This window comes from Colletes gigas, unplaced genomic scaffold (genome assembly GCF_013123115.1).
Source record: "Colletes gigas isolate AHSC1104 unplaced genomic scaffold, ASM1312311v1 Colletes_gigas_Sc00025, whole genome shotgun sequence".
NCBI lineage: Eukaryota > Metazoa > Arthropoda > Insecta > Hymenoptera > Colletidae > Colletes > Colletes gigas.
In genome coordinates, this window is record NW_025106654.1 from 590,178 (window position 1) to 604,858 (window position 14,681).

The window sequence follows — 14,681 nt, forward strand, 5'->3', positions numbered from 1 at the left end:
GTGGGTTGTGTTTGAAATTATTGGGAAATATTGGACTTTTTTACACTAGGATTTCGAACGAGTACTATTTAATTTGCCCATATCATTATATTATTTCTTTCATTTAAGTGTATTATATTATAGTAAAGAAATTTATATTGCTAAGTTGTACAGTACCACAGGAACACATGTTCAAAGTAAAATTATACGTATGACTACAGGCCAATAAAATGGGGTTTAGTCATACACAGTGTGAACAAAACTATTTTCTTCGAAACAGTTTATGATACCTAGTTACGAAAGCTCTGTTTAAGATTGTGTGAAAATTTACTTAAAAGTTGAATATTCCGAAAACTATATTTATAATCAGGTTTAATTGTAAATTCATACAACAGCTGAGCATATGTTATTTATACAGCCTTAGGAATTGATATAGAAATCAAACAATATACATAGTTGTTTCCTAGTCTTATTCAATGTTTACGGGAACAAAACGTTAACATTTTAATATCTGGAGAAACTTAATTTTGACAAGATTTCCTTGAATCATATCGTAACCAAGAATGAAAAACTAATAAGTGAAATGGAACAAAAATGATTATGAAACGAACATTAGTACAAGAAAGAGAAAGGAAAACAGGGTTGTAGCACCACGGATACCTGGAGGAAAGCCTTATACATCGTAATGGAATGTCAGGTCTGTGGCTCTTGCACTTATTGGGGGTTAGGTTGACGTGCACGGATGTATCGGTGTGAACCAACTGCATATATCCAACGAAACGTCTTTAACTCGGTACGAGTACAGTAAATGCGCAAATCCCAGTACGTTCGTGCGAAGTACGCAACCACAAAACGATCAGGATACGGAAAGAACGTAAAGTTCACAAAGCAACACGAGGAAACGAAAAGCGGGAAGCGTGGCTGGGGCACCCAATGCGATTAGTCGGCTGGTCTCTTGTTCATACAGGATATGCGCACGCGCAGTTTGATGCCACAGGTTCGTGTCTATATAGCAAGCCACGAGATAGATTTACGCGCCCGAGTGTCAAAAATTTTCATAATTTTTCACGTAACTTTTCTCGAGACAATTCATTCGTGTTTATTCCTTGGAATGTTCGCTCTTTAATAGGAATGGCACAAGATTAGTTCTAAAACATGATTATACAGTTATATCGTATTTGTCATTGCGACAAAGATCGAGTTATTTTTGTAAAGTTCAACGTAATTTGAAGTCGCGATGCCGATGACCTCGTGGTACCGATCACATTTATTCTCAGTAAACTTCACTTTTCACTAGTAGCTTTCTTCCTATAATATTTTTACGTTATCCAATTTGTTAACTCTATATGAATATTAAAAAGAAAACTACGTACGTTCAAACTGTAAATTCTACTCCTCTTGAGAAGTTTCGAAATACATGCAACAGTTTGCTGGAATTTGTTCGTTTCTACATTCCGCAAAACCAACGAACTAACGCGTAAAACAATTACTATTATCCGTTACACGGTATAATTTATGATGTTATCGAATCACGCGATGATCCTTGCATATTAGTGCAACACATTTCTACGGATTTAATTGGGAACAAACGTCGGTGCTTTTACCGTAATGAACTATCCACGGACAAGTGGCACTCGTGTATATACAGTTCTATAATACCCGCAGAAAAAAAAACTAATCGATACATGATCGTGTGACATCTGGAAACAACTGTTTAAACGTGAGAAGTCTAAACCCTTTCATACGCAGTTTGGCACGGCGGACGAACTGGTCAAGAGGTTCACAGACACTTTGAGGTGACCGTCCCCTCAGTTCGCACCCTTAATAAATACGTTCCTGTAAGTCGCACTACTTTTCTACGGTACCCCCACCATTGTCCACCAGTGTGTACGGGTTGGTGGGCAGTGATTGGTCAAGTTGGTGATTGGCGACGGTGGTGGGGAACGATCACGTCACGAAGCGAGGCCGAGAAGCGACGAGGCGCATGTATCAATGCGCAATCGCATCGGACAGTTCAGAGAGTCGGGGTGGTCCGTGGTAAGGAATAAACAGAGTGAAGAGACCGCGCGAGAGACGAAGAGTGGGGAAAGAGAGAGATAGAAAACGAACAGGCAGTGAGACGATCACGATGCACGGAGGCGAGCACAAGCGGCCAGGGGCACAGGGCTGAGGGCTGAGGGCTCGACAGGGCCTAGAATAACGTTCACGGGACGGCCGCGAGCCATCCAGCAGCAATGGAACAAACGAAAACTCCCGCGTCCCGGCTACTCAGCACGAGTTGCATAGAGAATAAGGACGACTTGGAAGAGGTAACATAAATATTTGAAATAGTCACTGGATACGTATCGGGTGCGAGGGGCTCCGCCATTGTTGCGACGGTCGCGCACGTCGCTGACCGTGCGGCGCCACACGTCGAACCACGCGTCTTAGCGGCAATATTCGAATCATTTACATAATTATGAAATTGATACATGTCTATTACTGATGAATGATAATTGCCAAGATTCCAGCAACAACCTGTATTTCAATACTTGAGTCTAAACATCTTTATTAACAATGCAAGTGCATGTTTTGCGTTGTTCACAGTAGTGCGAATTATAAAATCATAAACAAATCTTGTGTAATTATTATTTACCAGTATTCTACTCCTAATTTTTAATTTCTTATTATTATCATTTGATATCGACGATTAACTGTTTGTTTATTTCTTTTCCAGAAATTTGACAGATGTTATACAGTGCTTCAAAACCTGACTGCAGGCCTGTCAGAGAAGGAAGCCCACGATACTCTGAACAATGCTGTGTGTAAAGATAAAACACACGAAGAAGTGTCACTGGGATTGTTAGTAGTTATTCTGACAGATCCTCAAAGTGCTGCAAAAAGTTATAGAGACTTGACTTTAATTACACGCGATGGTCTTGCAATTGTGTTAGGACATCTTAATCAATTAGTGCTCGAAAGATACCTGCGATTGAACGATGTAACCAGAAGTCAGTTACTATGGTTACTGAGAGAAATGATAAGAACCAGTGTAGCTAGTGTGGATAACCTTTGTTTAAGTTTGTTAAGGCATGCGGCTGGTGGAGATATTTCACCAAGAAATTTGTTTTTAGTAGATGCACTTTTAGACATATTTCAAGAAAACCGATCTTGGTTGGATAAGTTTCCTTTTTTAGTAGCCTCTATTGTTTACACCTATTTGCGATTAATAGAAGATCATAATGCACCTCACCTATCTGGATTGCGTCAAAAAGAAGTTACCTTCACTGTATCTCTAATAAGAGAACGTATGGTTGACTGTCTAGTTATTGGAAGGTACGTAATTTTTGAAAAAATTTTTTTTTGTTCATGCTGATAGCTACTATGAAGGTGAAGCTAATAAAATGACATTTTACATTTCTAGGGATTTGGTACGTTTATTACAAAATGTGGCAAGAATTTCAGAATTTGAAACACTTTGGAAGGATATGCTTCTTAGCCCAAAATCTCTTTGTCCGAATTTTAATGGAGTTCTTCAACTTTTACAAACTCGAACTTCTAGAAGGTTTCTACAATCAAGACTTACACCAGATATGGAAAGGAAACTAGTATTCTTAACGAGTCAAGTGCGTTTTGGTAACCATAAACGGTACCAAGATTGGTTCCAAAGACAGTACCTGGCCACACCTGAGTCACAGTCATTAAGATGCGATCTTATACGATTTATTGTTGGTGTTATTCATCCGACGAACGAGTTGTTGTGTTCAGATATTATTCCGCGTTGGGCAGTAATAGGATGGTTATTTACTACTTGCACATCAACTGTGGCTGCAAGTAATGCCAAATTGGCTTTATTTTATGATTGGTTATTTTTTGAACCAGAGAAAGATAATATTATGAATATCGAACCTGCAATTCTTGTCATGCACAATTCTATGAGGTCTCATCCACCAGTCACTGCCACATTATTAGACTTTTTATGCAGGGTAAATAAACCAGTTAATTTTAATGATATAATACATAAGCTATAGCTACTAGAGGTGTGTGAGAACCCTAAATGATCTTTTCCCGATTTGTTCCGACTATCGGGTTCTCGTACACCTCTGGCAGCTACTTAATTTTGTGTGTACACCTATTTAAATATGTTTTCTTTTACAGATAATACCAAACTTCTATCCTCCTTTAACAGAAAAAGTGAGGAATGGAATTTTTTCATCATTAAGACAAATTTTGGAAAAACGAGTATTGCCGAGTCTTTATCCACTATTTGACAGTCCCAAGTTAGATCGCGAACTAAGGAGTAAAATAAGGGAGACATTTAAGGAATTCTGCTTGCCACCTAATACAGATCCCGGTAAAATTATTATAAAATATTGCATGCAGATTTCATTGTAGATTATCACAAAATAATGCACCAAACATTAAAACATTCCACACGAAATTAATAAGTGTACATATTACGTATTAAAATTGATGCCTCACTTAATATCATTCATATATGTAAATATCTACAAATGCACACAATTCTTAAATGTAAATATACATATAAACCTAACCCTTTCGGTACGAACGTTGGCTATAATAATATTATGTCATTTAAGTGGTAAATATTCATTTACTTCATTTCAGCGAAAGTGCTTTCACGGCCATTTTGCACCCCACATTCGTAGATTGCACCCGTACCGAATGTGTGAAAATTTATCTTTTAGCAATATTTTTTAACAGATTTTATTCTTCACACTTTCCTCGAGCTTACAAGCACATTCAATGCTTACTAACTTCGGATTTTGCATGATGTTTTTAAACAGGAAATAAGGTTCCGATATATTCAGGTAAAATGGAGGAACTTAGTAAGGACCTAACACCAGGAGCCCCATTGGAGAATACAGGAAACACAACAGTTGAAAATAATCATGTAAATCAAGATCCGGAACCGGCTTTCAGCGACGAAGAGGAGGAAATGCCGTTAAGGTAAATATTTCTTTAGCTTCGAAGTAAAATTGCGATGAAGTTTACGTCATTAAAATACGCGGTAATATTACAGGATAGTGACTAAAGTTGAAGAAGATGATGAAGACGACGTTCCATTAGCAAATGTGAAATTAAAAAACGAACAAAAAAATGCGAATTGTGTTGTGAAGAAAGAAGATATTACGACTCAGTTAAACATAATTTTAGAACCAGAAGAATTAAGGACTGCTGTAGAAAGCTTGCATAGTGAAACTGACAATGAAGTGAGGTGTCAAACAATGGAAAGGATAGTACAAATGGTTGTAGAAGATGAAATAGATGCGGAAACGATACCATCATTGGCTTCTTGTATATCAACGATCTTATCGTCACAAATTACATCTCAAATATTTCCAACGGATAATTTGAACGAAGAAGCCTTGACTGATAGTATAAGCACGCCGTTATTTGTTATGTTTCGTAACCAGTTTCAGTTATGTAAAGAAGAAGACAATAGGCGGAAATTGCTAGCTCGAGTACTTGCAGAGATACAAACTATACAATCAAGAATAGGTTACCTACTGCTTTACTTCTTAAAAGTCTGGGGCAAAGAAGAAGAAAAGCGAGAAGGTGAACCAAGGTTCGTAACGGAATACAAGTTATACAAATGTAAGAAACGATCGTGTTTCATATTAAATTATTCTTGTTGTTTTAGCAATGTATTAAACGACGTTAAAGCGTCGGTTTATAAAGACTTTTGCACACATCGAGAAAAGAAATTGGATGCGTGCTTAGTGTCAGATCTAAAGGTACGCAAATCGTTAAAATTAAAAATTAATGTATTCTGCGTTTGTCCATATAAAATACGTACGTAATTCCTTCTACAGCTCTGCCATGAAGACAACATATTCATGCTGTGTTATCTTGTGCCTGATGTATATACGGGTTTCCAAAATGTTGCTCTTGGGAATGTTCAACTCTTGCATTTGGTTGTATCGACAGTTGACGCATGCCAACTACAGGAATTAGTCTGTCAAATAATGCAGGGACACCTAAAAATGTTAAAAAAGGAATCATTTACATCACTATTGACAGCTAGTTTAAATTGGGAAACCTTCGAGCAATATTGTTTTTGGCAACTTATTTTTGCCCACGATTTCCCGATCGACTACGTACTGCCTGTTTTAACTAAATTACAATTTCGTGATCACGCGGAAGCACTCACGTCGATATTGTTTATGCTTAAACAAGAAAAGTAAGTAAATCAGTGATTGGAGGAAACTCCGAAGTTAAAGTTCGTAGAATTGTGTTAACGTTAACGATTTCGAATAGGCCAACGTTAGAACTTCTGCGACAATTGCTTGCACGACAAAATGTGGACGGAGATATGTTCGTTGTAGCGACACTACGTTACTGGTGTCGCGATTACGAAGAGAAACTTGGAGAGCTGCTTGCGAATCTTTTGAGTACCCGTTATCCCGCTACCAGTCCAAACAAACGGAAACGATCTGGCGGCAAGCACAATCAACAACCTGGTCCACCTTCCGGCGAACAAGTTCTCGGCCATTTGGATCAATTGCGACAACATTGTACGTCCTCTGCCGAATTACAGCTTTACCATTCCGAGGGAATGCAACGAGCTTTGCAACAAGCACAAGCAGCTAGTAGTGATTCTTTAAGGAAAAGTTACGGAGATCTGTTTGCCCTCGCGGAAGTTAACGAAGAAAACGAACCTCCTCCACCTCCACCAACGAGCTCAGCACGAAAACATGCGGCGGCATCGGCTGGAGGCGGCGGTGGTGCGAAAGGACATAGGAAAACTGGTGCTAATACAAGGGAAAGGTCTAGTTCTAAAAGGCCGCTACCTCGGTATCATCTTGACAGTACATCTAGCAGCGAGGTAAGCATTTACTAAACTTAGAACATAATAAACATTCTGCTACAAAGCTAAAGGAACACTTCATAATTGCTTTAGAAAACAAATTTAAAAATTTTGTAATATTATACGGAATAGCCGTACGAACCTTCTTTCAGATGATTGCAAAGTGCTCCATTAATTTTGTCGCGGAGTGTTTTGATGTATACTATAATTTAATCTTTATAATGTAGGAAGAGGAAATTGTGAATTTAAAGCAAGCAAAAAAGAGAAAAAAGATTAATGCTGTGGGCTCTGACAGCGACTGACCACCCAGTGTCTTCAAATGTCACATGGACCACGTCACGTGTGTGCAGCAAGCTAAACTAGCCTTAAGAATAGTAAGATAATATAGTATATATAATAGATTTATTTAGCGCGACTTGTAAATATAGTGTATGTCGAGAGAAAATGCGAAACCGTATCGATAACAAGGATCTTGCACATATTTCGCAGCCACAGTATATTAACAACGTTGCCAGACTCTATTTCCATTAATTTTGTTATTTGTGTCGAGCGCATTCTAACGCGAAACAGATTTAGAATGCATGTGATATTTAACGAGAAGAAAATTTATAAATGCTGGTTATAGCTTTTCTAGGTAAATGCATGTGACAGATCAGCTTGTGACAAATCGACTCTGTTTCGAAGTTGCGAAGCTATCATGTATCTGTCAGATAAAGTTACCAAGAGGCAAAACTAGTCACGAATTAAATTATTTTGATATACTCTTAAATGTATGAATGCATAAATTTAAGATTTAAAAAATTGAATCTGGCAACATTGTGAAGGGTGAAGCGATACACGACGAAAATTCTTTACGTGATCACTTTGTTTCTAGAAAAGGAAAATATCAGTCGTCCACACGCAACCTTGCGGTAGGCGTCAAAGATTGCAAGCACGATTGTGCTTAATTTTATTATTAATTTTGCGATTAGTATGGTATTAAAAGATCGTATTGGCGAAATTTATTTCATTTTGTTCTGTTCATTGTACGATAATTATTAATAAGACTCTCGCGTCTCACACAATAGCTAACGAGGGGGAAAATGGTTACGTTTGTTGCCATAAACTGTGAACGCAATTTGTACGAATCGTTGATAGCTTTTTATTAGGATTAAGGACCTTCTGCGGGAGATCAAGGATGTATCAAGAACGCCCTTGCTCCAGCAAGAAGCGTACAGTTTTATGACCAAATGTATTTTACGTCTGCGCTTAGTAAAGCATAATCATTCTCAAGACGCAAGAACTTTTATATTTTGCACGATGGAAGGTTGTCTGTTTTTCTAAGAATCGTTTTGTTCAAAGTAGCGAATCTTTTTACATTGCTATGAATCGTTTTACGCGAACGAACGAATTACCTGACGTTAGCTGAAAAAGTGCGATTATTCCTCTTTTTAATCGTAGTGTTTACGATGTATTTACATTCACAGAGAGAAAGAGAGAGAGAGAGAGACATGTACATCCTGGTATCCTGACGCGCAATTATATCCGAGTCTTTAAAGTGATTTACAATTTATAAAGAGTTTTCCCTAGTATTTTTTGTAAATCGAATTTAATGTTAATTATCATTTAGTATTGTTACCTAGATTATTGTCGCGTTACTCCCACGATTCGTTGATTTGACATCATTTAAGACACCTTCCATAAGTATAGAACCAGGCGTCATGTACACTTAAGTCCTAGAAAACGTAAGGGTGAAGTGTCGTTTACCTCTGTACATTTCCTGTAAAATCGGTTACTTGTACACGTAAGTAGCTGCGTTATGTATTTTCTAGTTTGTACATACCAGAAAGAACGGAAACGTACGTATGTGTATGATGTATGGATGTGAACGTGTGCGGAGACATTTTCGACATTGAAGAGATTTTTTTTCACAAAGAGTGTATCTCTGCACGAGTCTAATTTCATCGAGTATCCGTAAGCAATTGCGACAAAAATAAGAAAAAGAAGGTGAAATCTGGCGTATCAGTTAGTAAGAATGTTTTTTCAGTTACGGGCATAGTGTATGCACGTAACCAGCCATTTGTATTTGTGTATGTATAAGGTATGACAGTCGATATTGTTATTAGGTCTTTTCTACTTGTACATAAACTGCGGCGTTATGTGAAAAATATTTAAAATGTGGCGGATGATTAAACACGTGAAATTATTGTACGATAAAAACAAAAATGAGTGATAGAGTGTGTGTGTGTGTATATGAGAAAGGGAACGAGAGAAAGATGTTGAAAACACAGATGGACAAAAGCGAAACTAACGATGCGCGGGGCAATACGAAAAAATAGACCTGTAAACATTTAATGTTTTTAATGATCTTGTACACACAAATACACATGTAAATACATGAATATATTATCGTAACGCGAGCATAAACATTTAATGTTTTTAACGATCTTGTACACACAGAATACACGTAAATGTAAATACATCGAAAAATGACCGGAAGTAAACACGTGATTCCTGTTCGTTTCCTCTTTTACTTAATTTTTCTTTTCCGCTTGTATCCTACCTTCTGTACCGAACAATTATATTTTTATTCATAATGCAGACAGTGTTTAACTTTTCATGTATTTGCATACTAAAATAATCGTTCGTTCATCAATGTACAAGGTTTGATGCAGCAACGATAAATTCAACAAAAATAAGGCATTTCATGAATACAGTATTCGTTGAACCATAGACAAAGTATAGAGTAGACGTTGCATGTAATGTTTGGTTAATGTAACTCTGATTGGGGTGAGGCTTCGCCATTTCTGTTATCACTTTCAATATCATTGCTTTAAACGGCAATACGACTTCATCACTTATAGCATTTGAAATTAAAACTAAAGCAGGAATATCGAGAAAGTAATTGTTTCGGAAACAATCCAAATTCTACAGATTACAGGCTAGGCAAGATACAGAATAGATCTATCATTTAATGGAACCACAGACTAGATACAGTATAGATTTTCCACTCAATGCATTTTCGTGTCACAGTCAGAGATCGACATATCCTACCGTACGAGCCATGACAGTGATCCGCTGACTTGAAGTCTCAAGGGACGACACAGGGGTAAAGGGAGTCGGACCGCCCATTTATCTATCTCGCTCCATTGCTCTCAGGCAGTCCACATGTGTGTGTAACTGCCGCGACGAATAGCGAGCTAGAGATCAATGTGTGACTTCAAGTCAGCGGAGGACTGTACGTCAGAGGTGCCAGAAAGCATCCACGGTGCCCTACTCACACATGCCAGATCACGCGTACGTGAGCTCGTAGAGTTTGGAAAGTCGACAAAGGCAAACTGACGCATGCCCTCTTTCTCGATTCTCCGAAGCTGCCCGAACTAATTTCGGACCGCCTCGTAGGTGTCGAGAGAGAAAGGCTCACATTTGCCTTCTCGCTCTTAACAACCGAAATCCGACCTCCCGTCAACGGCATACGATTTGGATTCTCGAGCCGAGATTCTCGACTGCCCAGGCATTTTTATTTTATTTTATTTAAAACAATTTTTTTTATTTAATACATGGTTTTATTTCAAGTATAAAAATATAAAAGGGTTGTATATTTGATATAAAATTTGCAAGCTATTGTACCTCCACAATATTTTTAATATTGTATATATATATTTATACTTCAGTTTGAAATGTAGTAAGAAATTTATGCACGGTTGGAAAATACTGCAAAGCAACATTCATAGCATCCTACAAAAAATTCCATAATTATTTATACAATTATCTGTTTAGACTTTCTTTTTTGTACTTTATTTTAAAAGAAAATTTTTACCTCTTTTGTACATATATCAAGTCCTGCAGTTTTTAATGCATATTTATAAGGCAAAACTGCGTAGTGATGAAGAATATTTAAATGGTTATTTATCTTACAGTGTTTGAACTCTTTTAGTATTTCGTACGGAAGATTCTTTAAAAAGTACTTTTTACGTTGTTTTGTGAATAGCTAAAAATAAAAAAAAAAATTTTTATTTTTTTTAGTTTTTTAAATATGAAAATTATTTTACGTAATATATTAATATTTCTTATTAATTTGTGATTTATGTTACTTTTGTATTTACATACCTCATCATGCCATAATGTGCCAAAAATATCTTCAATATAAACAGATACAGTTTCGATTCTTTTTTCCAATAACGCATCTGGTGTATGTTCTATAAAATGCAAACCCATATCATGATACCTGTAATAAAAACTTGACATTAAAAAACCATTTTCTAGATGTAAAAAAGTGAAATTAAAAAACAAATACCTTAATAACAAATTACATGTCATTGATAAAATCGTACAACTTTTTGAAACAAAACCTCCATAAATTACTGCAGGAGGTGCTACTGTGAAGAACTGTATAGAACTTCGATTTTCCAATGTACAAATCTAATTATATTAAATGAAAACAGACAATTTAATGACAAACGTTTTGTTATTATGTCACACAAACATATTTTCATTTATATCATTGTTTAATTTTATTACACACCTGATTATAAAATAACAACGCTTCTGAAAGTAATAAAGTGTGATAAGAGTGTATATTTAAACCAGACACGATAATATCTTGAAGGAATTTAGTAAAAATGAGAACAACATCCCTCAGATTATTCATTGGAATTTGTCCTAAAAATGGCGTAGGTGTCTCTTGACAGCATTCTTCAAATCCTTCATTAACAAACTACAATAAATAGCGTTTTGATATGAGTAATTCATGTACGATAAAAAAAATCCTGGTTAAATAATCAGATAACAAAACAGTCTACTGTTTGACATACCAAATTTGTGATTAATATTTTTAAAGTTCTGATAATTTCACATTTTTCAGTCAACGACGATTCGTAATACATATTTTGTACATATATTAATATTTTTTCCTGTAAATCTGTAAACATTGTGCTTTTACAATATAGGTCAGAATAACACGTCAATTAATAATTAATGTTATCTTATTAATAATATACCGCTAATAGATGCTGATGTCATCCATTGTAATAAAATTAGAAATTTCGATCGATATTCTCCTGTATTGAAATAGAAGTACTCGTCGAGGAAACGATTGACAACAGGTATACCCTGCTGCATATAACGTGAAAATTCTGCAGTCATATCGAGTAATGCATTGATTTCTTCATCGGGAAATTTCTCGTTTTCTAGTATGAATGCTAAAATAAAAAAGCAATTAAGTTTAATTTTGTTAAAACATATCGCCAATTTTCATAAATCTTAATACTTCACCGACCGGTAGCGGTTGAGCCTAGGCTATCGCGCGGGAATATATGCGCTTTTTCTTATACCTATGGAAACGTTAAATTGAACTTTGTGAAAATCCTCACTATATTGTTCGCTTTCTGTTATTATAGGGTAATTAAATCTAACAACAAAGCCGATTAATAGGCTACCGGTCGGTAAAATGTTAATACATACCTCTTATCAAAGTATTATAGAGATTGTAAGAAAATCTACTTTGATAATGAAAATCCGAAAATGTTAAAAGATGATATCCAGCTGTATTAACTAAAAGAGATATGGCATTACATGGCAATTCCATGCTGAAATGCAATGATCCTAATTCTTCTATGCTGAAATATTTTATTATGTGAGAAGTATTCATGAACAAATTATTAAAAAACAAATTGAGTATTTACCTAGAAATATCAAAGATGGATTTTGTATCTTTCTCTTTGAAAATACTAGAACCAATATGAAAGTAATTTACAGATGGTACCAATGGTATTGTTTTTTTCGTTCTCATTTTCTATTAAAGTGCATTAAAAAGTATATATATATATATATATTTTTTTAAACATATTCATATGGATTTTGTATTTATTACATTGTTACCTGAAATTTTGTCCAGTCATATGATTGAAGATGCATGTCTTCTCTTTCTTGACTTTCTAAACGATCCTTAGCATTTTGAAACATTTTTTGCAGAATTTCTGGTATTGGTTTCCACACACTTTCTATATTTACTGACCGAGTTGTTTCAGGAACTAATTCAGGTTTGTAGGTCTTGAACAATCTAAAATATGTTGTATGTAAATTTTATGCTTAGATATTAAACTTTGTTGATAGAATACTTGCAATTATGGTTACTTACGATAGCAATGCAGTTATATGCACTTGAGGTTTTGAATACTTCTTTTGTAAAACTAATAGTCTGGATACATCTCTGCGCGTTACATCATCTGGTTTTGTTAATACATAAATAATACGCGCTATATGCCTATCCTAAAACATTAATACACAATCTTTTTGCAATGCAATTATAATATAATTCCCATTTTAATTTATAAATAGAAGTTTGGAAACTTAAAATTTCGTATCCATACTACATTTGAATTCTATTTGTTCACATCAACATAGATTCTGAAATATCTATACTAATAAATTAAATTGGAATATCTTCTATATGTAATGCATTTTAGAAATTATAAAAATACATAGAAAATACAACTACCAGTTTGTCCTTCTTCAGCATCACATAAAAGAAAACATTATAGTACATGTTTATAACTTTTTGATCTACTAATTGATAATTCCATAAACCTAAAAGCATATATATATATATATCAATATTCAATGGATAATAAAAGTAGTCGAACGCTTAAATTTATTTAACCCCTTAATGCTCACATTTTTTTTCAATTTACCGTCCAAAACTGTACAAATTTTTTCTTGTCATAAATTTATATTCTTGGGATATTGTAACATATTTTTTGCATTGATAATGCCATGCGAATTATTTTTAACAAAATAAAGGACATAAAGCGAATAATGGATGCTTTAGTATAGGATACCATGGGACAGCAGTTAAAGTAAACAAATCGTTATGTGGCAAAAGTATCTGTTATGCTTGTGACTGTCACGGGCATGCACATTTTGGACAGTTCGGCGTGCCCATATATGTCACGGGTGTGAGCGTTAAGGGGTTAATGATTTAATGAAAATAATATTACCAACTATCCATTGTGTAATAGCGATAGACACAGAAATTGGCAAGTCATTCACGGATGTTAAGCACCAAGTAGTAATTAATTTGAAAGTATCTTCGGGTACCTTATATCTTGGAACTAGACATTTTATTAAGCCTACCTCTTTAGTAGCACCTATTAAACATTTTCTTTAGTTTATTCACTTATCAAAACGTTGTTGTTTGTTTTTCTATAACATTTAAAATATACTAACTTAAGTCACTGTTTATAATAATATCTGCTAACAAATTAATATCTTCATTTTCTAGTCCTTGCGATGTTGCATAAACTTGTAATGTATTTAGCAGCTCCTCAAAATCCTGATAACCTTTACCTTTCACTAAAAAAATATGATTCAAATATCAGTAGAACAAAAATAGAGAAATGTAGAATCTTCAAGTAATACTGCTTGAGGTATAACTAATATTGCTTCCAAGTATAATTAGTCCTTTTAAAATAAAACGTAAACGTATAGCCCTAAACTTCAAGCAATATAAACTTTTTTATTTATGACAATTCATTCTCTGCAATTTCCTGTTGACAGAAAATGTAATCGTAGGTTTATTTCCTAATCGCTTACGTCTTAGTTTTTTCAAATTTTCTAAACAAATATTCCTTTCTTCGTTAATCATCGCTACTACATTTTTTCAAATATAAAATGCCAATTTGACTGTTGCACTACTGTGTAATAGGTTAATAACAAAATATAACACGTGCATAGCACATTCGTTGTATGCATACGGTACATTTGTTAGTGCTTTGTAGTGTGTATACAGGGTGTCCCATAACTAGTGTAAGAACCGGAAATGGGGAGTAGCTGAGACGATTCTGAACAATTTCTTTTGCAAAAATGTCAGATGGGGCTTCGTATTTGAATTATTAACGAAAAACACTGACCA

General features: G+C 35.1%; 2 protein-coding genes across 5 annotated transcripts; one reads left to right on the forward strand and one right to left on the reverse strand.

Annotated features, from left to right (window-relative positions):
* Positions 1–1,852: 1,852 nt before the first annotated feature.
* Positions 1,853–9,302, forward strand: LOC122401504 (integrator complex subunit 3). Of its 4 annotated transcripts, none has more exons than XM_043403680.1 (10): positions 1,853–2,288; positions 2,696–3,294; positions 3,383–3,944; positions 4,117–4,312; positions 4,764–4,929; positions 5,003–5,548; positions 5,624–5,717; positions 5,796–6,163; positions 6,241–6,808; positions 7,018–9,302. In XM_043403680.1, exons 1-10 carry the CDS (start codon positions 2,214–2,216, stop codon positions 7,090–7,092), a joined length of 3,249 nt encoding a protein of 1,082 aa, XP_043259615.1. In that variant the 5' UTR covers positions 1,853–2,213; the 3' UTR covers positions 7,093–9,302. The 4 variants fall into 4 exon arrangements, with proteins under 4 accessions (XP_043259615.1, XP_043259616.1, XP_043259617.1 ...); XM_043403681.1 differs by having other exon boundaries at positions 4,767–4,929; XM_043403682.1 differs by having other exon boundaries at positions 4,791–4,929.
* A 1,066-nt stretch (positions 9,303–10,368) lies between these two features.
* On the reverse strand, positions 10,369–14,527 carry LOC122401508 (centromere protein I-like). Its single transcript, XM_043403685.1, has 15 exons — positions 14,363–14,527; positions 13,997–14,122; positions 13,768–13,917; positions 13,269–13,357; positions 12,909–13,039; positions 12,650–12,830; positions 12,454–12,563; positions 12,233–12,387; positions 11,770–11,970; positions 11,584–11,690; positions 11,295–11,486; positions 11,067–11,191; positions 10,880–10,997; positions 10,590–10,760; positions 10,369–10,507 (listed from the first exon to the last, which is right to left on the reverse strand). Exons 1-15 carry the CDS (start codon positions 14,412–14,414, stop codon positions 10,433–10,435), a joined length of 1,983 nt encoding a protein of 660 aa, XP_043259620.1. The 5' UTR covers positions 14,415–14,527; the 3' UTR covers positions 10,369–10,432.
* Positions 14,528–14,681: the final 154 nt, after the last annotated feature.